The following is a 26,035-nucleotide window of genomic DNA, read 5'->3' as shown; positions in this document are numbered from 1 at the left end:
GGCAATAATGCTATTAGGCTAACAAAACGCTTAAATTACTAGCTCAAAGCAGTTAGCTACTGTACTGGTTAGCTCAAAGGTTAGCTAAAACTGAAATATAGTTTGATAAAATAATGGATTAAATAGCCACATTTAACAAGCACTAATTTTAATAAATTACACTTTTTTGTCCAGATAAATCCAATACACTACTTCTAACGTCTAATGTTTAGTGTTTTTTAGATAAAGGAAAGAAATAGTTTGAATAATAGCTAGCTAAGTAGTCAGCGGTTAGCATAAAATAAATTCCTAAGATGACTAGAAAAAAGCAGTTAAAAAAACGAGTTGAATAGCAAAACGGCAAACTAAATAATAAAATGAAATCAGTAAAGTAGTCCAAAGGAAATAGACAAAATAATAGCTAGCTAACGGGTTTCCTTAAAAAGAAGTCACTGATTAGCATAATGGCTAAAATGACTGGCTAAACATAATAAGTTGTTTAGCTAAACAGTTGTCTATCTATTTATATATGTTTTAGCGAAAAGAAGTTTTAGTGAAGAACAAGTCAGTTAGAGAATGTTTACATTTAATAAACTATCTTTTTTAAAAAAAAAAATAAAAGAAGAAAGAAAAAGTAAGTGCAATTTGGTCACGTTGCTGTCTGCTGTTTAGTCCTGGCTCTCAGGAAATTAAAAAATCGCAGTCTCCTATGTAATTTTCACACTTTTGTAAATACATGTTGCAAAATAACGACGATGCGTTTTATTAAAATGAGTCAGTTTAATGATTTTAAATCACAATGTCTTCATTTGGCCAAACGTACATGTGATTTTTTTTCATGGGGCCTAAAATTCCTGACGGTGGCTGTGAGGCAATTTATTTTTATTTTTTTTTGTCATGATGTTTCAATGTCTGAATGTGAATCACATTATTGTTGAAATGTGCCATATAAATGCCTAAAATTTGCCAACTTTGAGGTCTCTGCAACATTCATTTCCACTCAGTAGCGCTCTGCTGCCACCTATCGGCCACGCCTCGCTGCATTTAAAAAAAAAAGGGCGTTTTATTTTGAAGGCTGTGAGCGGAAGTCCTGCTTTCCACTTCCCCCACAACCTCCCGGGTAGCTTGACGGCGGCGTGTCAGCGGTCTTGTACATGGTCTTGTAGGGGTGGGTGGGAGCTCCGGCAGCCTCGCAGCCCGCAGGTCTGCAGCCAGTGTTGAATGTGAGAGGAAGTCGGATGTGTTGACTCGGCTGTCCCCGTAGCACAGGCCGCTGCACCGCAGCATCGACCCCGAGGACCGAGGACCCGACTACCCGAGAGCGGCCTGGTGGCTCCGGCTGCTCCTGAACCGGCTACATAATCACCTGAGCTCTGAAGGAGGTTTTTTAGGAGAAGAGGCGGCGGCAGCAGCAGCGGTAGTAGCAGCAGTAGCAGCAGCAGCAGCGGGGCCTCCGGCTAGCACCACCCCGGCTTTCTGAGCTCGACATCCCGGTTTCATTTTTGTATTTTTCCGGAGCGACATCCTGCCGAGATGGGTGAGTAGTAGACAGCTAGCTCAGCGAGTTAGCGACCGAGCCTCGACATTTAGTTGATGCGTGAAATTATCATCATGATGATGATGATGATGATGATGATGATTATGGATGCACATTTAATTGCATTAGTGCCACTTGGGGCAGCGAGTGTGGGGTTGTGCGTTTGTGGGGTTGTGCGTTTGTGCGGTTGTGTTATGCTCAGCAGTCATATGAAAAGCAGACTGTGGCTAAATGTGCGTGGGTGCGTCTCGCTGCTCGGTTCTCGGGTGGGGTAGCCTCCCTGACTCTCCATCCACTCCTGCCTGCTCCAGATTATTATTTATTTATTTATTTATGTATGTATTTATTGCCTTTTAGCAAATGTTCTCTGCAAAATGCCCACCCCAGCTCCTCCCTGGAATTTGAAATTTGAATATTGAAATTGCACGAGAGTCTGGGGTTTGTTTAAATGGATGTGCATCCCCCCCCCCCAACATGTCCTCAGCTGTTATGCAATAGGATCCAGCAGCCCCACTTCGTCTTGCTGTTCATCACGCTGCGCTACTCTGCAATGTTTCTGTGCACAGGCCTCCTCCTCCTTCTCCTCCTCCTTCTCCTCCTCCTTCTCCTTCTCCTCCGCCGCCACCGGCATCTTCTGCAAGAAATCTTGACCACAAAAAGTGTGAATCCACGTTTGAGGAGGAAGAGGCATCCTCTGCAACAAATACATAAAAATGCATCCAGGGATGAAGGGATGCAGGGATGCGGGGATGACTGTGTGGGTTGTGGAGCAACAACCAGGTCACCGCAACATCTTATGCAATTTTTTCCTCATTTGGGATTGTAGGAATAAAGCTGGACTGGAACTGTCAGCATTCATATAATATAAGTGTTCCTCCCCGTGGGGAATGGTTGTGAGAAAGAAATGTGTCAGCCTCAAGAGTAATTACTGTGCGTTCTAGGTGGAAACTGACAGGGCAGCCCCCCTCGTCAGGGCCGAGTGAATCGAGAGCAGGGCTGCGAGCCAAAAAATCCGAGCAGTGTAGCATCAGAAATAACGCAGATGTTGTGTTTTTTTTTTAAGCGGCCTGTTTCTTAGGCGCTCGTTTGGGGTTAGGTGATGAAACCGGGCGGTTAATAAATCTACAGAGATTTACGCGTCTCCGTGTGGGATGAAGGTTGCTTGGAAAGAGTACGGTTTGATGTATCGTGATGTGACGGATGCGCACCGGTCACAATTAAGAGATTCAGTTTCTGTGGTTGAAGCCTCCGGCGGCGCAGCTGCATTGATGACTTGGCAGAGCTCGTAATGGATGGAAGAAGAAGAAGAAGAAGACGAAGAGGTACACGGCGAAATCAAAGGTTCTTGGTACTTTTGGCCGCTCGGTGGCTTCATGTCACATCGGGGTCCATCCAGGCTTTCTGTATCTGATACGTCTTTTGTAGTTTGCTTTAAGTCTACCCTAGACCAGAAACACGTCCTTGTAGCCTTGAAACATCTTCTTCAGGCAAAAGTCAAAGTAGAAGAAGAAGAGGAACCAAGATCACGTGACTAAACATTGGCTGTGTGGAAGAACTTTATTCCTGGAAGGCGAGGCGGTTGTACGTGATCGTCATCCAAAGACCAAACAACAATGTTTAAAAGAAGAGAAAAGTTTCCTTGGGACGATGTTAAATAGAGGGTCGAAAGTTAGAACAAGCTTATTTCTGGAGTAGAGAACAAGGTTCCCAGGTATGAGGGACCCTCTTCACGCTACCTACTACCGATTATCCTCACTAGGGTCGTCATCGGGTGAGAGGCAGGGTACACCATGGACAGGTCACCAGTCTATCGCAGGGCCGACACATAGACAAACAACCACTCACACCTAGGTTCAATTTAGAGACCAATCAACCTAACGGGGAGGAATGCTAATAGGCGGTTTAAAAGTCCAGACCCCTACGTAGACCCCAACGCCGTAGCTGAGGTTGACCTCCCCAGAAATGTCGCTACGCACCACGGCGACGCACAAGAGCTGTGATTGGTCCACTTGGTAGCAGCGTGTTTCCCCTTTAGTATTTCTAGACTGCTTCTCCATCTTTGCAATTTTCCGATTGATTGTTTTGGATCAACAAAGATGGAACACGTTTAGGAAAGGTTAAAGGTTGGCCGAGGAGGTTGGAAGGTACAAGCATTTGTGCGACTCGACTTCGGTGAAAGTTTCCGTCGCCGTTGTTGACAGTGAAGCAGAAAGTAGAAATAAAAATGAACCCGACTGGCAAAAGAAAGACACAGATTGACGAGAGCACACGTATAATTGACTCTCACGGGCGTAAGCTACGTAGGTTACGGAGTCTGTGTCCCGCAGTATCTCAAAGGAGCCTTAACTTGCATCAGAGCTCCATGTATGTGCATTTATAATGAATCGTACAGGAAAACCACATCTCACATAGTTTGTGTCATTAAATCAGTCTGTAAAAAAGCACAAGATGTTGCCCTGTTCCAAATCAAACCTCCTCCAGGTTCATGGTCTATTTTTCTTTAGGAGCAGCACATGATGTCTGAAACTCTCACGTGACGCCACCATGAAAATCAACCGGCGAAACACGAGACGCAGTTATCTTCTCACTTTCAGAACAAACGTCCATTCAGCGCCGATGAAGATGTTAATGTGATAATTGCATTGACTGTCGAGACGTGGTGGTGGTGACGAAACGTTTCTACTTTTACAGAGAACCTGAGTGAAGCCCTGGAGAAGCTGAAGCTAGCGTCTACAGACAGCGCCACCGACAGCGTGGAGAGCTGCCTGGACTGTCTGCTCAAAGCACTCGCCAACAACAGTAAGTGTGGAGGATCAGAACTGAACCTCGTCATCTTCTTCTTTGCCTACCCCTGACCCACGGTGCAGAGCCAGCATTGTGCCGTTTTCCCACATGACTCAGTATCTAAATAACAGCTTGAATTGTACAGTACACATTACTTAAAAATGAGTCTGCCCCTCTCTGCCACAAAGCACATTTTTGGACAGCGTGGCAGTGTTTGCCAGACAGCTGACTAATGATAATGGGTATGAGCAATCCGCTCTTATCTTACTGTACGGCAAGCCTGCTCTTTGAGTCATCGCCGATGCAAAAGCTTAAGAACCAGGACCAGAGGCTGCCATGGATCAATACCAGGGAGGGAACGATGGCCGATACTGATTACAAGGCCTGAGATGGTCAGTGTGTACTGTATGTAGTGATGGGTACCGATACTCTGTACCATAATGCAGGACAGTGGGTTTATTGGTATTCTTGGTAAAACTACTGCACGATTTTCACATTTATGGCAATGCTACAAGCATTATTCACTGTTCTTTAGCATTTTAGGTAAAATAATTAATAACTGACTTGTCTGTTAATTAAAATGATCGCTAGTTGTGTCACCTACTCTAGTCACGTAGCTAGGTCTGTTGAGTTTTCACGCTACATGTGAGGTGCATGGATGGAACCGAACCTTCAAAATGGTCAAAACATTGGCTGGACTTCACATCAAAAGATGCAACAAGTGCTCAAAGGCGATACTGTGCTTCTGACAATGCATCTGACAATGCATAGAATGTTTTTAAAAGCAGAGAGTCGTTTCCTTCTGGTTTTGACCAACTCTCTTTAAATAATTCAAAATCTCCATAGTGTAAAAAAAATCAAGAGCACAAACATCTGGTTTTCATAAAGTGGCAGTAACGCCACATACAGCACAATTTGATCCGAAGTGGGGCCAAACCAGTAACAATACAGCACAATAACCTGTAAATAAAGACGACTTGAGATGTTTCCATTTGTTTTTCTATGCTAAGAAGTACGTAATAGAAATGTTAACATTAAATGAACCATCGTTTTAACGAAAAACATTTTATGAACAACTGAATTTTTTAAAATGTCGGTTCATTTCTGCCATCTACAGTTTAGTTCTGGGTCTGCACGTTGTGTTTCATCCACAACTCTTACTAAAACAGAGCGGCCTCTAGTGGACAAATTACGAATGGGTGCAAATTTTTATTGAAAAATTGAAAAGTTTTTTCCAAACTCATCCCGTCTGCCAGATTGGACCCCATCCCATGGATTACTCTAGAGTTCGGGCATTGGACAAAAGGCGGGGTACAACCATTCCACTCCACCAAAGGGGCTAGCGCAGAGACGCTAACACTCAATCCTACACTGACAGCCGATTTATGATCATGAATTAAGCTAAGTGGTGCAGTACATCCTTGATGGTGGGTGGAGGCTTGGTAGAAGTTGAGGTCGTGTAGCGCTCGGCTCGTATGGGCCATGATTTACTTGGCATCTCGGGCTTCACGAGCTTTTGGATCACAATACTTCCAAATAATAAGTATCCCATTTCACGAATCCCAAATAAATCTTGACTGGCACCTCATTGATGAGCGGCAACCCCCCCTTCAACAAAGACCCCTCCAGTCCCACGAATGTCTCTGGTGATCTGATGTTAAGACACCATTCGCAGTAACATGATTGACATTCATTGTATATGTTTTGTTTTTTTTCCCTCCTGCAGACACTGAGGCCAGTATGAAGATCCAAGAGATGGGCATTCTCCCCTTACTCCCCACCCTGCTGAACCCCCAGTCTTCCTGCACCCCGAAAGTAGCCAACATCATCGCAGAGGTGGCCAAAAATGGTGAGCTTCACTTCCCCTGCTCAACAACCATGCCCACAGCTTCTCTTTGAGTGACCCTAACCCTAAGTACTTTGCCCTAGGGATTAGTAAAGTCATTCTGATTCTAAAAGGCTAGTTTTTGCATAGCTCCTTGACTTTTCAGAGCCATAGACGGTGCAGGTTATTGCATAGGGGCTCCCATTTTCCATCATTTCTGTGTGAGCACAAGAGCTTTTTAAAATGGGTAAAAAAAAAAAAAAGACGAAGCAGACGAGAAAAGAGCTTGGGGCAAGAAAAGGTTAGGATAATGAACGGGCTCTTAGAAGCTCTCAAGACCGCAGCTAATGATCACTCCCCAGCAGTTTGCCAAGCTTGGCAACAACCCGCTGGCATTTATCTGTCACCGCTTCCGGATATGCCTGCAATCAGCCAAGAGGCTGCTGCGTTAACGACAACTCCCTTTCTGTCTGACAGCGTGGCTGGATTACTTAAAGAAGCATAAGTTTTAAAGTTGAAATAAATAAACAAATAAAGCGGTCAGCATGAAGCAGGGTTGGGTTCGATGTAAATGAGACGAGTATATTCACACATCTTGGACCACGCTGTGCTTCTGTTTAGAGTTCATGCGGAGTCCCTGCGTGGAAGCCGGCCTCATCCCTCCTCTAATTCAGCTGCTCAACTCCACCGACCAGGAGGTTTTGCTGCAGACCGGCCGGGCTCTGGGCAACATCTGTTACGACAGCCGTAAGTATACGTTTTTTCCTTAAGGGAAAAGAACCCGTCCGCGAGAGCCAAAAGAAGTCGAGAAATAAAACTGATGCTGCTTTGGTTTGACAGTAGTTGTGTTCCAACCACAAAGGGGTTTGTTTGAGGTCTAATGAAGAAAAATCTTGTTTAAATCTTGTCCTTATCAAAATGTATAAATACATAGTGATTATTATTATTATTTACATTACAACACAAACCAACAACCCATCTCACTCTTGTAGACACTGAAGGCTGAAAAATTTTTTCCTTCTCAAAAAAATCTCTTTACTGCTACTTTAAATGATGAATATCCAACGGTAAATAGAGAAATATGTGAATTTTATTTACTTTTGTTTTACAGACTAAAGTTTTATAATACACTGGTCAGCCATAACATTAAAACCACTGACAAGAGAAGTGAATGACATTTAAACCATCTTGTGGCAATTCAATATTCTGCTGGGAGACTTTCAGTCCTGGCATTCATTCATTCATTCATTCATTCATTCATTCATTCATTCATTCATGTGGATGTTACTTGGACATGTAGCATCCACCTAGACCAGACCAGACACCCCACCACCTCATAGCAATGACACACAAACAAAAATGCTTTAGGAACACCTCAAAAAAAAAAACATGAAGAACATCACAAGGTGTTGACCTGGCCTCCAAATTCACTGGATCCCACAAAGTACTTGTGGGATGATCCTTCCCCACAATATGCGGTCACCAGACACCCCCAGAAGGTCCATGTCCATTCTCTCATGAGTTATTTGGAGGCACAAGAGAGGTCTACACAATATTAATGTATGTTAAATACCTAATAATCTATATTACCCAAATGTGCAGTATGTCCTTGTCTACCTTTTTTTTTTTTCAATGGATTCTGAACACCACAGTGAACTAGTGAAGAGTCAGAAGTAGAGATGAGGTGCTGTGGGGCCGTCTATGTTCTGGATTATGTGATGAGTTCGTTTTGACGGGGCCAGGGAATATGTGGCCGTCTGGACATTTAGAGCCGCACCTGGTAACGAAACTATGACGCGTTTCTTTAATTAACCAATGGATTACTGTTTATGTGACAACAATCTCGACTGTCAGAAAATGCTTCAGGAAGAGCTTTTCAAATGTTTGCTCCAAGAAATTTAATTACCGAGTGCGCCAGTGGGGTATTTGAGTGTCGACCCCCGGGACGATCGGCAGAGTTTAAGCCCGATTTCGCAGCCGGATTTAGAGGCTTTAATCGCAGCTGTCAGTTCTGCTGCATGGTTTCTCATCTCGTTGAAGAGCCGGGTATCTGTGGAATCTGGTGAGATGTGACATTTGTTGGAGTGGAAGGCGGAGGGGGGGACGGCAGCGGCGTCGTCGTCGGTAAGCTGGCATGGTTTTATGATCAACGCCCTGGGAGAGTGTGGAGAAACAGCTGCTACCGCTACCTTAAAAAAAAACACACACACACTTGGGATAGGTTAGCCATCAGCGGCAGTGGCTCCGGTGTCAGGTTCATTAGTGTCCCACATTTGAAATCTTTGATCATGAGTTCTCAGTGTGTCCATTTTATAACCCTTTAGTTCTAAGTGTTTGTGTTCAGACCCATTATCATCTAAAAAACGCCTCATATCATAGCCCCCTTCCCACTGCTTCTCACCACCTTCCTAATCCCTCTATAAGACATACTTTAATTTTCCCATCACTTCTGTAACACCAACATGAAGTGGTCCACATTGGTGGACAATGGACAATGTGACAGCTCAAGAAAAAAGTCAAAGACATGTGGAGCTCCCCCTGGTGGCTGGCTGCACCATAGGTCATATAAGCTCCACCCCCTCCATGTTAGTGGACGGGACTTGAGCCCAAAGCTAGAATCAAATAAATATTTTTCAAGGACAGTTTCGGCCATTTTAGGTAGTTAAGATACAAGTATCTATTCTTAGAAGTATTTGTTATTTGACGCTATAGAAACAGGGTGTAGCATCATGATGATTGCCAGCTGAAATTGAAGCGGTTCCACAAATATTAGTTTGTTACTGGGCCGTACTGCGACATTATCCCTGGGATACTAATGCAGTTTGACAAGTGGGAGGAACTGGAGACACATTGTCCATATTTTCTGCGGTCTAAAGGCTGCACACACAAAACTGATAAGACATAGTTCTAAGAATTGTGTGTTTTGATTCAGATAAGTGATCATTTGACTGTCCTTTTTGGGATTGTGAATGATGGTTTTGTTTTTACTGTGCTAAAGGAACTTAACAACCAGTGCCCCTGGTTGGTGTTATGTTATTACATTTTGAAAGTTTGTGTACTGCTTTGGGTTATAGGTATATGGCTTTAATTCACAATGTAAACACTGACATTTTGTGTGTCAGTCTGTTCCCCACACTGTAGATTAATTTGTCTGAAGAAGTGTGTAATCTGTGGCCACATCAAGCTGTGAACAAATTCAGTACTCAAACAAGATGTCTCACGACATCACAAGGGAGAAGGAGAAAGGAACATACAGCTATTAACATGTTAGCACACTCAGCACGAGAGAAGAAATTAGAGGATAGTTGCAAGAAAGAAGAAAGTAGAGGATAGGTGCTCGGTGCATCATCCCCCAGCAGCCCAGGCCTACAGCATCTTAACTAACGCCAAACAAGATGACTCACGGCATCACAAGGGAGATGGAGAAAGGAATATACTGCTATTAACATGCTAGCCCATTTAGTAGGAGAGAGAAAATTAGAGAGTAGGTAGGAGAAAGAAGAAAGTAGAGGACAGGTGCTCGGTGCATTATCCTTCAGCAGCCCAGGCCTATAGCATCTTAACTAACGCAGGATTTTCTGACCAGGATCGACCCGCCCTGAAGGAATTTCACTCTGGCCTCCCTGGAAACATCATCATTACACATTTAAGTGCGCCGGAACACTGTGAGGCAAACAATGGACAGTATGGATGTCAGCAAGTTCAATGTTAGCGTTGTTGTTTCGTGCATTGCAGTTTTGTCCTTTTTATGGTATACAGACAGACTCTGGAAAATCTCAGACACCTGCCATGATCGGTAAAAAAATGGGTGTGCCATATCGCTTTAGCTGCATATAAACACAGTCATGCATGCGCAGTTCACCCCAGGATAGACATATATACGTACATATGACATAGACATATATACGTATATATGTCTATAGGATTTCCAGAGGATGACTAGGACTAGATCGTTCTCCAGAAGATCAAGATTGATCTTATTGGTGTGGACCAAAACCTTGCTCTGTTTTGAGTGATCTCAGCGAGCAGCTCTCACAGCCCTGGAGCTTGACAGTCTGACAGACTGCACAGTGACGAAATCACCACAGGTACATCAGCGTCGTCGGGTAATTAAGGGGGACATTTGACCCAGGTAGAAATGCCGCGGCAGCCCTTTCACACTGCTGAAGAGACCTGGGACGACCTGGGTCAAGGTGGGATTTTCACGCAGTGTGAAAGGGGCTTAAGGGATTCCCTATCTATAAGCTTCCAGTATAAGCTCCACATAACGGAAACTGCAAAGCAATATCATACACGTGTCATTGCTGTGCTGCTGAGAGTTGAGGCATTGCATGCTGTCATGAGCCAGTGAATGTAGTGGATGTGTTGATATTGAGAAGACTGACTAATATGCTTCTCCTGGCAGCGGTCCTGCCAGACAAAGGCCTCCCACAGAGACAATTGCCAATATGTGCATTTGTTGTCTCTTTCGAGAAACAAAGAAATGAAACCACAACAGGACAAGGAAAGTAATTTCTCATGACTACTAAAGACATGCTGTACTGGTCTTCAAAGGGCGACACCATGGAAATGGACACCTCATTCGAACATTGGCTTCTTTTAGGTTTTAAAGTTTGGTGTTCTTTTAATTTTGAAGTTTTATTTAATATTTTTCTTGGCTATAGCAAGTGTGTTGTTGGTGTGTTTGCAGGAAACCCCAAATTGTATAAGAAAAGGAAAGAATTATGGCAACCATGAGATAAATCATACTCCAGGTTCCAATAGCTGCATCATATACAGTCATAGCTGTCAAAATTCTTTCCTTACTCATTTTTGTTCAGCCTTGTAACGGGTTACAGCCTTGGGCTGTGTTCAGACCTGGTATTAACATGAGTGATCACATCACAACCTTTAAGTATCTGTGTCCACACTTGCCTTTTAAAATGGGTCGCAATCCATATTCATGTATGCCAACAAACACCAACATCATTTGAGGCGCGGTAGCACCAACAGCCCTGTTTGTTGTTGTGTGGTTGGACCCCCCCCCCAAGCATTGGGATACGCTACAAAATGTCAAACGTATTGGGAAGCCTTTCTCATTCACGGTTTTGGTTGTGTAATTGTTTATCTCTGCCTTGACGTTATGTATTTTTGAGCCCCCAGCAAAGCTTTATATCTGGAAACCCACTCCACATGGCCGCTTTGCATAAATCAACATGAACAGTCTGCAGATTTACCACATGGAATTACACACAGTCTACTCACATTCAATAATTACATGTGGTAATCCTTGTGTATTAGATAGTTGCAGCCACGGGGACAAACGATAAAGTTTTCCATACTAATGAGCAGACAACGCCTACGGTGCTTTTGGCTTTTTTTGGCATTAAATAAAAATGTTGGTTTTGTGTTTTTTGTTTTTAATGAATAAATTAGGCAAAACTATGTTGATGTTTCTTGTTGAATAGGCAGTCTGTCAGCGTGGCCGACGCTGCCAGCCACAACATTAAAACCACCAACAGGGGAAGTAAATAAGATTAACAATTTAATGTTCTGCTGGGAAACTTTTGGACCTGGCATTAATTCGTGCGGATGTTACTTAGAAATTTACCTGACCAGACACCAACGCCCCATAGCAACAACTCAAAAATAACATGAAGAACAACTCCAGGTGTTCAAATTCACTAGATGACTAAGATCAAGTATCTGTGGGATGATCCAGATCCAACAACATTGTGTTTCCAGACACCACAGGACACCCTCAGAAGGTCCATGTCCATTCTCTGGTAAGAACTGTTTTGAGGCACAAGGGAGACCTACAATATTAGGAAGGTGGTCACAATGTTGTGCCTGATCTGTGTATGTTAACACCAGGTCTGAACAGGGCAACAGTTTGCATTGATTTGTATGTATTCTACTGCTCATTGCTCTCATATGTATTTATCAGGTTGTGTTTTTGTTTTTTTTGCTTCTTCTTTTTTTTTAATTTGCTTTGTGGTTGATTTGTGTTCCGGCCTCTTTGTTTTGCAGATGAGGGCAGGAGTGCAGTTGACCTGGCAGGAGGGGCTCAGATAGTAGCTGAACACATTAAATCCCTCTCCCAAAATACTGAGCCGGAAAATGAGAAGCTCTTGACTGTCTTTTGTGGCATGCTGATGAACTATAGCAATGATAATGGTAATGACCATCCTTCCCCGAGAACCATTGTTAACTCATCTCAACTAATCCGCGGATGTTCTCTCCGTCTTGCACAGACAGTAAAGAGTCTGAACTGAACCAGAATATTCTTTCATTCCCTGGTTCGGACTTTTCTCCTGTGATTTCTACCATGCTCTCATGCTTTTCCAACTTCCCACTCTGAGATAATCTGCCAGCTTTCTAAAATCTAGCTTTCATCCTATCAGAACCTCCCTCCCAACACTTACCATTTCAGTTCACATTGATTATAGACTCAGTAAGTAGAGCATAGTCATTACCTTTGACTACTTCTTGTTCCTTCAACCACGCTAATGGCATGGCCTAAGAGAGTGTCAATCTCTTGGTTGGCCACTTTGGTTTCCACTGAAACGTCTTTAATTGTTTTGGATAAAACGTCACATTTTGCTCCCCTGCACATTTCAACATTCAGTAGGTCCACATTCCCTCTCCTAATGGCTTTTGGTGATTATCTGCCATTTTCTTTAGAGCTACCGCAGGGCAGACATTTTTGGTTTTGAGTAACCCCTTAATATTGTAAATGTACTGCCATTGGATGGATTGGTGCAAAAATTCTCCCCTGTTAGTCAAAGTAGTAATAACTCTATCTCCAACTTTTAATCTTACTAAATCATTGAATCAGAAATTTTGTTTTACATTTTTGTTTTTTTCAAAGCCATGAACATTACCTTCATCCTCATCCTTTACTTTGTGTTTAGTGCTTCTAGGCAGTTGTTCACATGTTAACATACTAATCCCCGATGGCCACAAGAGTAAAAATTATAATATACTGCTCAAAATAATAGAAGGAACACTTGAAAATATGTATCTATACTGATATGGACGGGGTAAAGTGTTATAAAGACAGAAATGAAAACTATCGACCTACAGAGGGCTGAATTCAAAGATACCCCGAAAATCAAAGTGATCTAGTGTCCTAGGTCATCTCATCCCAGATCTGGACCAGGGCATCTTTGAGCCCCTGGACAGTCTGAGGTGCAACCTGGCCCGATGTTGGATGGACTGAAAAATTTTGTCGTGTTTTTTTTTTTTTTTTACTATTGGATTTAGGCCATGCTAGTGTGGGGGCCAGTCAGTGGTGTCAGTTCCTTCAGCCTCCCAGGACTCCCTGCATACTCTTGCCACATGAGGACGGGCATTGTCCACCCTTAAAAGCACAGGGCGCCAGTGGTAGACCTGCTAATTCTGGTGTTACATAGCAGTGCCAGTCGAACTCTACGGAGACGTTGGGCCCTAAGGCTACCGTCATGAAGTCTTTTTCCAATTGTTTGGTCAGAGACATTCACACCAGTGCTGTAGGTCTGGTAGTGTTCGTCCCATTCCTTCTTGCACAAAAGAGCGGATGTTTATGGTTTGGAGACCTTCTACTGGAGTGCCTCCCTGACCTCTAGAATCTCCTCCATGCTCTTGAGACTATACTGGGAGACACAGCAAAACCTTGTGGTATTGGAACATATTGATGTTTGCAGCCTCTGTAGGGTCCAGGTATCGCCCCATGCTACCAGTAGTGACCCCGACCTTTAGCCAAATGTAAAACCATTCCTGTTTTGGGTTTTGTCTCATCGTTGTCCCTACATTTCACCTGAAATGGATTGACAACCCCCTCTGCCACTTAACTGCCCAGATCAATATCCCAGAGGTTCAACATGCTAAAGTGCTGATTAAAAAGTGTTCCTTTAGACTTTTGGGCAGTGTATTATACATATGAATATATCAACTTTGGTAGTGCAAGAAGCACCAAGATATGCCCAAAACACCGTTGGGCTGACACTATGTGCTCTTTAATAGAGCTGTTAGTATATTACATTTAGTTTATGGGTTGAAGAAATAGATATCATATGTTAGCTATTAACCGTACCATGTTTTGCTAGCTAGCTGCCTTTCCCTCTCCTTCCCAACTTGATGCTAAGCTTGACTGACCCCGTTCTGACTCCTGCTCTGCACTTGTTGAGGTCGCAGGACTGTGAAGCTGTGCGATTACTTGTGTGAAAGTAAATTTATCCAGCAGTCTGGTGGTAAGTAAGCAGGACTGGGTTTTCTTAAGGCTTGTTGAGAGCAGCGAGTATGTGATGTGGCAGGCTTAGAGCTCCTGCAAAGGTTGGTCTGTTGGTGGCTCTGGGTGGTTGGTTGGGTGGTTTGAGGTTATGGCTTAATGGTGGAGGTTTTTGGGGTTACACTAAAAGAATGGATGAATTTTCGGGGCTTTCTGCAGCTTTCGGCTTCTAACTTGACAATTTGATTTGATTTGCACCGAATCAACCGAAACTACGTCGTCTTAAGTAGGAACAAAATACAGTAATCTGCCACAACATTATGACTGCTGACAGGAGAAGTAAATAACATCGACCATCTTGTGACGATTCAGTGTTCTGCTAGGAAAGTTTTGGACCTGGCATTCATTCATTCATTCATTCATTCATTCATTCATTCATTCGTGTGGATGTTACTTAGACATGTAGCACCCACCTAGACCAGACCAGGCACCCTTCACTCTATGACAATGACACACAAACAAAAACGCTTTAGGAACAACTCAAAAAAACATTAAGAACAGTACTCCAAATTCACTAGATCCCAAACTGATCATGTATTTATGGGATGATCCACCACAGAGACACTAACAACATCCTGTTGCCAGACAACACAGGACACCCTCAGAAGGCACATGTCCATTCTCTGATGAGTCACAGTTGGTATGACTACTCATTATTGTATCATCATAATTCATTATTCTGACTTATTAATCTGATTAATGGTTTCTTTTACTGGTAGCGTTTCTCAGAATCCCTAATGCTTCCTCCTCTGTTTTTGTGCTCTAATCAAGTAATCAAGTTCGTCTGTGTAACCCAATAGTATACACAACGACAACACAACAGGCCTGACACAGTAGAGAAAGAACAGGCGTTTTCATGCTTCAGTTCCATTAAGTGTCCCAGTTGGAAAGGAAGTAACCATGAAGCAATCCAGTCGGTTCCAAGCACAAAAACCTCTTACAGTGCAGGTTCATTTTTCCATTTACATCGGTTTGCGGTTCCACTTGTTGCAGAGAAAAACCACAAGTTGATCGTTTTCCTTCTTCCTTCCGCTCTGCTCATCCATTCGCTCATGATTCTTCACATCTGGTTGACTCTAAAATACAAATATCATCCAGGCGCTTCTAACTCCACCACTTCTTCCTTTCACAGTTTCTGGAATCTCAGTTTGCTTTGGCTGTTTTTAACAACATCACATGTACTGCTGTCGTAGAGAATTTCCTTGACACAAGTTATTATTGGGTGACTTCACTGTGAGTTAAAGTTATACATTGTGTACAGTGTTTGCAGATTGTGTTGCAGAAGTTGATGGTAAAAATACCTAAAATAGACTGTGTCCCCCCATTATTCTAAGTTTTACTGAGCCTTGTTTTCACTCTTGAATGAAATGTTAAGTCTCTAACATACTGAGCTTCTTATTAAAAGGTAAAATGCTTTTGGATTGTTAAAATCAGATCCGTGCGAATGGCTTAGGACTGTTTTGGGATAGCGTGTCCACGACATCATGCACATGTACGTCTCTTGACCTCCACAGAACTTACTTGACCTACGTTCGGAGCAACATATCGACCGCCTGTCGTTCTCCTGTCTTTCATTATCTGCAGATTCCTTACAAGCGCAGCTGATCAATATGGGTGTGATTCCCACTCTGGTGAAGCTGCTAGGCGTCCACTCTCACAACACAGCCCTGACAGAAATGTGTCTAATTGCCTTCGGGAATTTGGCCGAGCTTGGTGAGTACACTCTAGCCAGGCCGACAGAAGAAGATTCCATGTCCATGAGTGTTTTAGGATTAGTGAAAAAAATCTTTCATACAAATGTAGCACAATTGTTAACCACATTTGTTCCTGATAGGATGGAAGCTGAAATTGCATTCTGTTGCACATATTTGCATTTTGTCTTACATTAGAAGTGTCTCTTGCCTTACGCCCTTAAGAGAGTGAAGACTACATTAGAGAACTGGGACAACGCAGATTAAATGTTTAGACTTCGATACCACTCAGAAAAGTGGTGCTTCAGTGCAGCATTTCTGACGCATGCGATCACACCTCTTGTGTTTACAGAGTCCAGCAAAGAGCAGTTCGCCTCCACTAACATTGCTGAGGAGCTGGTGCGTCTTTTCCAGAAGCAGACGGAGCACGAGAAGAAGGAAATGATATTTGAAGTTCTTGCTCCGCTTGCAGAAAATGGTAAAAAAAAAATTGATTATCCACACATTTTATTATTATTATTATTATTTTGCTTATTGGTAAAGCCATATCTATTCCACTGAAAATCTAGGGGTTGTACAGACTAGTGGACTAGTCAGTTTGTCGGCGTCAGCATTTAAGCGCCGTGTCGATTAGTCGCTGATCACTTGACATTAGCTGTTTTAGCTTGTTGTTTTGCAAAATAAACTGTGCTTTGTACGTGTTTCCATCGGAAGGTGTTTCGCGAATGAGCTGTAACTTTTGTCAAGTCTCGCCTTGCAATATCCCATAATTCTGGACTTCAAATGACCACATCACACCTGATCACATGACCACCTGCGTCATCCCCAGTTACAGCGGTGATGGGAAAATGCGATATAAAGTGTTTCCATTGCACTTTTGTGCTAAACTTCTGTATCGATACGTCTTAGCAATATTAAAGAGTTTTTTTTTTTGTTTTTTTGTTTTTTTTTAATGTGGGCGTTTCCATTACCATTTATTTTATTGCGATATTTAGGCAAAAAACAACGTGGGTGCCGCTAGAAGACAGGTGAGGAAGCCCATACTACTGTGACATGTCAGTCCAGAAATACAAAAAAAGAACTACTGCAATGCGTTTGAAAAGACGTCGTCTAATGCTAATGCTAATGCTAGCAGAGGAAGTGGAGCACTAATAAATTGATGGTGCTGAGCTGCTGCCTGTTTTTATACAGGCTATACATATCTGCAGCTCACAGTATGTAGCGCATGAACTGTCTGTTCTCAGTGTGTGTATCCAGGTCTAGAGTATAGATTTATTGCTTTCCACTGTTTTATTGGTGACGTCATCAGAGACCAGTCGGCGTCGACTTGACTTTCACCACATGACAGGCGACCTTAAAAAGTCACTCTACCCCCACTGCCTACTGTACAGTGATTTATCCCCCTCAGCGAGAGTCATGCTTTCCAGGCAAGCTGCTAACTGTACAGTCATGGCAGACGTCTCCTGCATCTGCTCAGCTGCTCTTTTTCAAACGCTCCGGCAGCACCGAGCGTCTCTTCCTGACCTTTTGTTATCACCGTTCCAGGCGCTCTGAGTGCTCCCACACAGTCTCCAGGACAACATCCTACTTACCTCCAATCTGGAGAAACCTCTCTCTGAGACTCTCCCTTCCTTTCATGTGTCGTACGCTGCATTAGATTTCTACTGGAACAGCGACTCTGTGAATAATTTAAGAGTACTTTTTTGATGCAAATGTGTTAACGTAACATGACTTTGTAGATTTTGCAGTAATTGCTTTCATCAGCTAATCTGATGATTCTTTTTGGTCTGTAACATTTCATTAATTAAAAATGTTCCCTTTGCGAGTTTCCATATTCCAGAGTAACAGGGAACGCCCAATCGGTATCAGGGTCGATCCAGGCATTTTACAAATGATCAGATTGGTATCTGGGTTCAGCCAAGGCTAATCTTTTAATTTACGTTAAAATTTATGGTCCACCAAAAACTAAAACCATGTCCTTGTAGCTCAGAAACATCATCTTTGACTTTTACTCTTCTTGTACGTCTTCGTCTTCTTCTGCATCTTAGACTTCTTCTATATCTTCGACTTCTTCTTCTTTTTCTACATCTTCAACTTTTTCTTCTTTGACTTCTTCTACATCTTCTGCAACTTCTTCAAATTCTTCTTGGACTTCAACATTGATTTCTTCTCCATCTACTGAGCATCTTTGTCCTTTTCTTTGACTTCTTTTACTTCTTTTACATCTTCATCTTCTTCTATTCTTTCTATTTCTTCTACATCTTTGACTTTTTCTTCTTTGAGTTCTTCTACTCCATCTGCAACTTCTTCGACTTCAACATCGACTTCTTCTTCATCTCTTGAACATCTTCGACCTTTTCTTCTTTGACTTCTTTTACATCTTCATCTTCTACTTCTTCTTCTACATCTTTGACTTCTTCTTCTTCTGACGGAGGCTTGTTCTTCCCATTACCCTCAGGTAAACGTTGCTTTATGTCACATGTGTAATTTCAGTGGTTACAGTGAGATATTAAAGGTATTAGAAGACTACACCAACTCCTTTGGAGCAGTGAAGTGTTTTCTTTTTATATCTTATATAGTTTAATGGCGAACGTTCATGTGGGAACCTGAAGATTGTGTTTAACTGACCTAAAGTTCCACTCATTCTGCACCACATTTTTTGCTGTTGACTCCCAGTCCACTGAAGACAAGTGTTCCTCCTCCTCCTCCTCCTCCTCCTCTTAGATGCGATAAAGCTGCAGCTGGTGGAGGCCGGCCTGGTGGAGTGTCTCCTGGACGTGGTGGCTCAGACTGTGGACGGAGAGCGGGAGGAGGACATCGCTCAGCTCAAGACTGCGTCCGACCTCATGGTTCTGCTGCTGCTGGGAGGTAAACACCAGGGTTTGATGCAAACTTTAGATCAGGCCTCCTGGTGACTGATTTAACCGGAGGATCTTGCAACAAAAAGACTGACATTTCACCTACACACATACTGTGTATGATCATAAATAGCAAGTCAATCTTTATGTAGATTTTATTGCTGGAGAATAATCTGACAGTTTAAAAAGGTGCCTGCATGTCCATACTGTTGCAGCCATAGACTGTATATAAATATGGACTAAACACGTCTCCGCTTCCTTGCATTGGCCAAACTGATCCTGTTTTCCCAGGGGTACAGGGCGGTGCCATCTTGTGACTTTGGCGTCAGAGTCTGATTAGTACGGTCTGAGGGTAGAGCCACGATACAGTTGCCCCTCCCGCACTTCCTCCAGACTGATGTGTTTTTTAATTACAAGGAAATGTACGTTTATCTACAGTTTATCTATTCCTCCTCTGTTTAGATGAGTCCATGCAGAAGCTGTTTGAGGGAGGAAAGGGCAGTGTCTTCCAGAGGGTTCTGTCCTGGGTACCATCTCACAACCACCAGCTCCAGCTGGCAGGAGCTCTGGCTATCGCTAACTTTGCTCGCAATGGTAAGCTCCATGTCACATTTAAGTCCCAGGATACCGTAGAGGAAAAAAATAGCTATCTAAGTGTCTTAGATAGTTTTACAGTTAGGGGTGGGAAAAATATCGATATGGCAATATATCGCGATATTTTTTCTTTCGATACAATATCGATTTTGAATGTCTTAATATTGATTTTAAAAGAAAAAGAAAAAGTCATGTTTTGGGCCAAACTTGAACGACTTCCACACCTTCTCCACCACCACTTTGCCTGTACAAGTGCAATAAATTGGAAATGGATCATTTGGATTAATCTTGTTTTTTGACTCGATTTGTCCAACGAATTATCACTGATGTCATCTGTCAAACATATATACAACTTTACATATTTCAAGCTGCATTTGAAATTTCTCAGAGAACTATGTAGAATATTGCAACATATCGCAAATCATAATATCGCAATCATGTATCGTATCGTGACTCTAGTATCGTGATACGTATCGTATTGTATTGTGAAGTCCTTGCCAATACCCTCCCTTAGTTAGAATACAGTTCAGTTCAGGTTTTATTTTAGCTCTTACACTGGTCCACTTTGTCCCAAACCTCCTAACGTTTGTCCACTGATCTACACCTGAACATAAGTGACTAAAACTCAGTTCACTGCGTCACTTAGCCCGAAAGCATCTTAAAGTTTTCATCCTGCAAATAATTAAGTGTCTTTTTTGCTAGTACATTGACTATATGGCTCCGGAAAAGGAGAAAAGCTTCAGTGGTTCCAGGGAAAGCAGCCGTCATGTTCTAATAAGGGAGTGTTATCATTCTTTTACTCAGTTTGTAGGAATCTGCAGCGTGTCGTGCAAAATCTTATTTACTGAGTTTATCTCGTGACATTTGTGACAATAAATTCAGAATTCTACAAGATAACAATCCTGATTCTTGCATGAATAATGTGACAGTTATTACTCTGCACCCGACGCTGCTCAGCCTCCCCGGGAATCTCAGGTTTCCTTTTTCTTTTCTTTTTTTTTTTTTTAACCTGCATTTGTTCTGCTGTGTGCGTAGATGGGAACTGCATCCACATGGTGGACACTGGAATTGTGCAGAAGCTCCTGGAGCTGCTGGATCGACACGTTGACGAAGGAAACGTCACCGTTCAACACGCGGCACTGAGCGCGCTGAGGAACCTGGCTATACCTGGTGAGTGGCTGCATTAGACGCATGTAGACGCAGAGGAACTCAACAGTCCGTCAATATTAAGGCTACAAATACTTACTAAGCGTAAAATCTTTAGCAGGCTTTAGTTTTGTTTTCAGTGGGGGGCACATAGAGTCCAGTTTGATCCCAAGTTGAACCAGTAACATAATAGCATATTCACAATTAAAAAATTTAGAAAAACATCAAATATTTTCTTTTGTTTTGGTGCAAAGACGTAGTTTTGAAAGTGTTTACATTTAATAAACTATGTTTTTAAAAAGATTTTATGAATAATGTCACATTTCTTACAAAAAAATGCAATTTCAGCACATTTCTGACCCCTAGTGGTAGGAGTGGGAATAGAAAGTCATTCTATTAAAACTTAAACTTAATAATTTTAATAATAATTTTCGCACTTTGCAATTTCATCCCGCGGGGCCAGATTGGATCCTCTCACGGTCTGTTTTTGGTCCCCGGGCCACATGTTTAACAACCCTGGTGTAAATCCACTCTGCTGTTTCCTTTCTCTCTAGTGGTAAACAAATCCAAGATGCTGTCAGCTGGTGTGGCGGATGTGGTGTTGAAATTTTTGCAGTCAGAGATGCCTCCGGTCCAGTTTAAACTCCTGGGGACGTTACGTATGCTCATCGATACACAAGGTATCAGCCTCTGACAAACTGAGAATATTTGATGCGCTTTACATTTTATGCACAATATTTAATTGCCTTGATTCATATCATCTCAAGTTAATTTGGTCTGAGTTTGCAAGACAGATTCTTATCAGCACAGAGAATTAGAGGCTCAGCTCTGAGTCACATAAGTACAGTAGCAGCAGAATAAACGACAGCGATGTTTTCTTTCCCTGCTGTGTGCGTCGGTTCAGCCGAGGCCGCCGACCAGCTAGGAACCAACGGGAAACTGGTGGAGAGGCTGGTGGAGTGGTGCGAAGCCAAAGATCACGCAGGTGTGATGGGGGAGTCCAACAGGCTTCTGTCGGCCCTCATTCGACACAGCAAGTCTAAGGTCAGACTCCACACTTTGTCCTTAAAAAAAAAAGTTGGACAACGTCTTTAGACTGTGAGCCAGGGCTGGACCACGTATCGCGATTTTTTTAGATTTATCGATATATTTTGTCACTAGATGTAAGTGTGATTTATTTTATTTAAATATCATTTTTATTTAATATACAACAGAAATGTATTTTTATAGCTTTCTTTCACATAAATGTGTAAGTGTCTGCTCACGTTTGTGGCTTTTGCTTTGGGAAAACATATCAAGACATTTATCGTAAATCGCATTAAAATATCTATCTTTGTATATATAATGCATATTATCTTATAGTTAAAATATTGAGATATATATCACATATGTACCTAAAATCTAGAGATATGAGTTTTTTCGTTTTTGTCCAGCCTACTTTGAGCATATACGACTACTTTGAGCGATTATATGAATCTGTCTCTACAAATAGATTTTGACTGCACTAAGGTATTAACATGTCAGGATTGATTTGCCAGAGTTTTATTGTATTTTTTTTATTGTATTTTTTTGTTATAATTATCATAATTTTTTTAATTTCAGGAAGTGGTCAGGACCGTTATCCAGGGAGGAGGAGTCAAGCATTTAGTTACCATGGCAACCAGTGAGCATATGATCATGCAGAACGAAGCGCTGGTGGCTTTGGGCCTCATAGCAGGGCTGGATTTAGGTAAGATTTGTAAAAAAAAATTACAAGGTTGTTACTGTTCCTTTGAGTCTTATGTTTGGATATTTCTTTTAGCTTTTTAGATATTATTTGTATTGACATACTTGTATTTCTGAAGTAAAAGGTTTTGAATGTTTCCCAGTTTTTGCACAAGTGCACTTTGGATCATAGTGTGCACCGTCTGAAAAATTCTTCTGAGATATATCAAAGCAAAAAAAAGGTGGATAATGGAAAGCAAAGCCAAACTGTCTGACTGTAGAGAACTGTTGCAGTACGTGTTGAGAAATGGAAGCAGATTGTGTTTCAGCTTTTTATTTCTTTCTTTATTTACCTCGTCCCCAAAATAAATCCGACAGTCTGCGCAGTGACACGCTCTCTGAGACTTGTTTTCTTTCTGGATTCTCAGTTGCAGCCGAGAAGGACTTTGTGGGATCCAGCCTGGTGTCGGTGCTTCACAAGCTGCTGTCGGATGAGAGGAGTGCACCGGAGATCAAGTACAACTCCATGATCCTCATCTGTGCAGTCATGGGCTCAGGTGAGGCTCACTGCAACTCTTTAAATCAAACATATGCGCCACATTATGCAGAGAGCTGCACCGGTGCTTTGAATCCTACAGACAGATGTCTGTGAGATTAAATAAAGTGTCATCAGTAAACTGTTGAATTTTAGTCTAACTTTGCGTTGCCTGGAACGTGTAAAACTATTTCTAATTTGTTATGAGACCCCCCCCCACACCCCGCCTCACCCCCATTCACGTTAGTCTATTTCTGGTACATACTGCACCTATGGTAGTATCGGCAAATCATTTTTTTTCTATCAAATTAAAACTATAGTCGACGTCAAACAAAAAGCAGGAGAGAGTTTCAAACTCCAATTTCGACCTATTTTTTGTATTTTTACTTATCTCCTTTTTTGTTACAGTAATTTTAAAAAAACAAATGTATCATTCATTTTTTCAAAACCAAGCCAAAACTTAAAAAATTAATAATGACTTGTTTTCTCAATATTCGTTCCCAAAACCAAAATGAAAAAATGGATAACAACTCATTTTTACCTGTGCCTGTGGTTTTGACTAGGGATTAATTATCATTAAAGTTATTGCTGACATTTTTCTGCTATTTCCGTTAGACCGTTATCCGTTTTTGCATTTTCAGAAAGGAATATTGAGGGGAAAAAAAGTCATTATTCGTTTTTTATTTTAAAAAACAAATGATACACGGATTGAAAACATCACTTGATCGATAGACCAACAAAAAATAATTGTGTCATCAATCTGTCAAATAACAAGGAGAATAACAGGGGAGCCAGAACAGAGCCCTGTGGGACACCAGAAGTCTCCAGTAGAGAATTGAGGCTTCTGTCGGTTGGATGAAACTGAAAACCTACCTCATGCTCTTCTCTTTTCTCAGAGCCTCTCCACAAAGAAGTCCAGAGCCTGGCGTTCATCGACGTGGTGTCCAAGTTACGGGCTCACGAAAACAAGACGGTGTCACACCAGGCGTCACTCACAGAGCAGCGACTAACTGCCCAGAGCTAAATGACTGTGTCCGACTCCCCCCTCCCCCCGCCCAAACCCGACCACCCTAATGCCTGCCTGACCACCTAATCACCCCCCAGTGACACCTCATGACCCCCCCTCCCCCCAGTGCCCCATCGTCATGTGCCAAGGTACCATGTCACGTTAACTGCCAGCCAGACGTACAGCCATGTCTCTGTCCCCCGACTCTCCAAACCCACCCCACCTCCACTAGGGTTAGACTGATGTGCTTTACACTCAAAATACAAAAAAATAAAAAATCATTAAGTGTTTTATTTTAAACGGTAACTGTCTATGAGAATTAAATACTTGTTAAGGTGAAAAAGCCTCTGAACGAAACAGTTTTTTGTTTGTTTTTTGTTTTTTAAACTACGGGACTCTAAAACTCTCCCCTGAAAGCCATAATAATGAGATACATGTACGGTGGGTCAGCTTCATTTCAGGCCGTTGAATTGATTCGCACATCACATCGCATGCTAGTGTCCTCCTTCTTTTTTTTTTGTTTTTGTTGTTTTTTTTTGGATACACCAGTCTAACCCTATGTCGTCCCACCTCTACTTGTGCATGCATCTCCTGCTACAAGTAGCTCCGCGACAGGAGCTGAGGCGCCATAGACAGCCTAACGCAATAGATTTAAAGAGACGACACTCTTTTATGACCATAGCTGTGACACCATCCGCCGGTAACCCACCAGTGAAAATGTGCACAAAAGAACAAGACAAAAAAAAAGAAAAAAAAACCTGTCGTGAACTATCTTTTTCTTTTTTTTTTCTTTTTGAAAGAGAAGCAGCCATCTATGGTGTTCCCAGTCGTGTCCCATGTAGCTCGAGTATAAATTGACTAGAAACTGTGCATGTTTTAGTCCCGTTGAAGGTGTGCCAGTGTTCATTTTACCTCTAACCACCCCTCCTCCTCCTCCTCCTCTACTACTGTCTTGTACTCTCCATTTTTTTTATTTTTTTCGTTCTTTAGGACTTCTACAGATTTTACGGTCGTCCATTCGCACCCACCCCTCCCCCCAATCTTGATCTTAAAGCTGTACGATTAAGAAGAGGCTACGCACATTTCCACCCCTCCCCCCCCTTACACACTGCGGAAATATAAGAAACAGCGAAGAATGGAGCAGAAAGGAGTCGAGTTCAGTCCAAATTTACAGCGCGAGAACTGAAATGGTAGATCGGAGGAGTGCCTTTCCTCGTGGAAATAATATAACGTAGAGAACTTCCCTTAACCGCGTCACGCTACATATCACGGTCTTGCGTTGCTTGTTTTTCCCCCCAGAAGTGTCAAACTTTTACAATGCAAATGTCCTCGACGCAAACCCGACAGGCTTTAGCCCAAAATAAGTGATTCCGAACTCCCGATTTAGAAAAACTCTTGTGCCACGTGAAATCAAAGGTGGCACAAGCATGTAGAGACTATAGCTCGGACTAAATCATGGTTTGTGTTTGACACATAGCCAATTTTTTTTTTTTTTTGTAGTACTCTGGATAGAATTTAAGAAAATATTAATAGAAATATACAGTTTTATATTTTTAGATAGGAGGGAAAATAGCGAAGTGAGCTATTACGAAGAGCAGCCGAGAACAAAATTAAAAATTTAGAGAAACACGATAGCAGAGTCCCGAAGAATTTCAATACAGGCGGCGGGGTTAAGTGAGAAAATCAGGGGGTGAATAGAATAAAGTGAATGCAAAAACGCCCCCCACCCCCCTCCACCTCAAACCACCACCACTCCCCTTCCAGTGGACCGGTTTCTCTTTACCTACAACGGTTTGGTTTCTCCCCGTCGAAGGGATTTCTGCCAACATGCCACAGTGAGTTTCCTGGTCTGGGCCCATGCTATGTTGTTGTTTTTTTTTCTTTTGTTTGTTTTTTTTAAAGGTATGAATGGTTATTTATCAGATTTCTGCTCTTCTAGAGACAGGCGCCAGTGGAAACGTATCCATTGTAATTGCGTACAAATATTATAAACATAAATAAATGTTGTAAATGTCATGAGTTGTACATTTGGAGGATTGTAACACAGCAGATAATTAAAAGATGATAGCTGGAGATGGTTCATGTCTTTTTTTTGTCCTTCTCTTGACACATTAACCTAGAAATAACG

At 42.2% G+C, this 26,035-nt stretch overlaps 1 protein-coding gene across 2 annotated transcripts; it reads left to right on the top strand.

The window, feature by feature from the left end:
• The first annotated feature begins 1,098 nt into the window (after positions 1–1,098).
• rap1gds1 (RAP1, GTP-GDP dissociation stimulator 1) lies at positions 1,099–25,980 on the top strand. 2 transcript variants are annotated; one of them, XM_047580002.1, is made up of 15 exons: positions 1,099–1,516; positions 4,208–4,315; positions 6,027–6,149; positions 6,747–6,872; positions 12,135–12,281; positions 15,958–16,086; positions 16,417–16,542; positions 18,789–18,932; positions 19,385–19,516; positions 20,552–20,686; positions 21,217–21,342; positions 21,567–21,706; positions 22,265–22,391; positions 22,795–22,923; positions 23,798–25,980. In XM_047580002.1, the coding sequence occupies exons 1-15, from the start codon at positions 1,513–1,515 to the stop codon at positions 23,923–23,925; spliced, it is 1,824 nt and encodes a 607-aa protein (XP_047435958.1). In that variant the 5' UTR covers positions 1,099–1,512; the 3' UTR covers positions 23,926–25,980. The 2 variants fall into 2 exon arrangements, with proteins under 2 accessions (XP_047435958.1, XP_047435968.1); XM_047580012.1 differs by lacking the exon at positions 12,135–12,281.
• The last annotated feature ends 55 nt before the right edge of the window (positions 25,981–26,035 follow it).

Source organism: Mugil cephalus, chromosome 1 (genome assembly GCF_022458985.1).
Source record: "Mugil cephalus isolate CIBA_MC_2020 chromosome 1, CIBA_Mcephalus_1.1, whole genome shotgun sequence".
In the NCBI taxonomy this organism is placed as follows: Eukaryota; Metazoa; Chordata; class Actinopteri; order Mugiliformes; family Mugilidae; genus Mugil; species Mugil cephalus.
The sequence above is the reverse complement of the archived record's forward strand: the minus strand, read 5'-3'. Positions and strand labels throughout refer to the sequence as shown.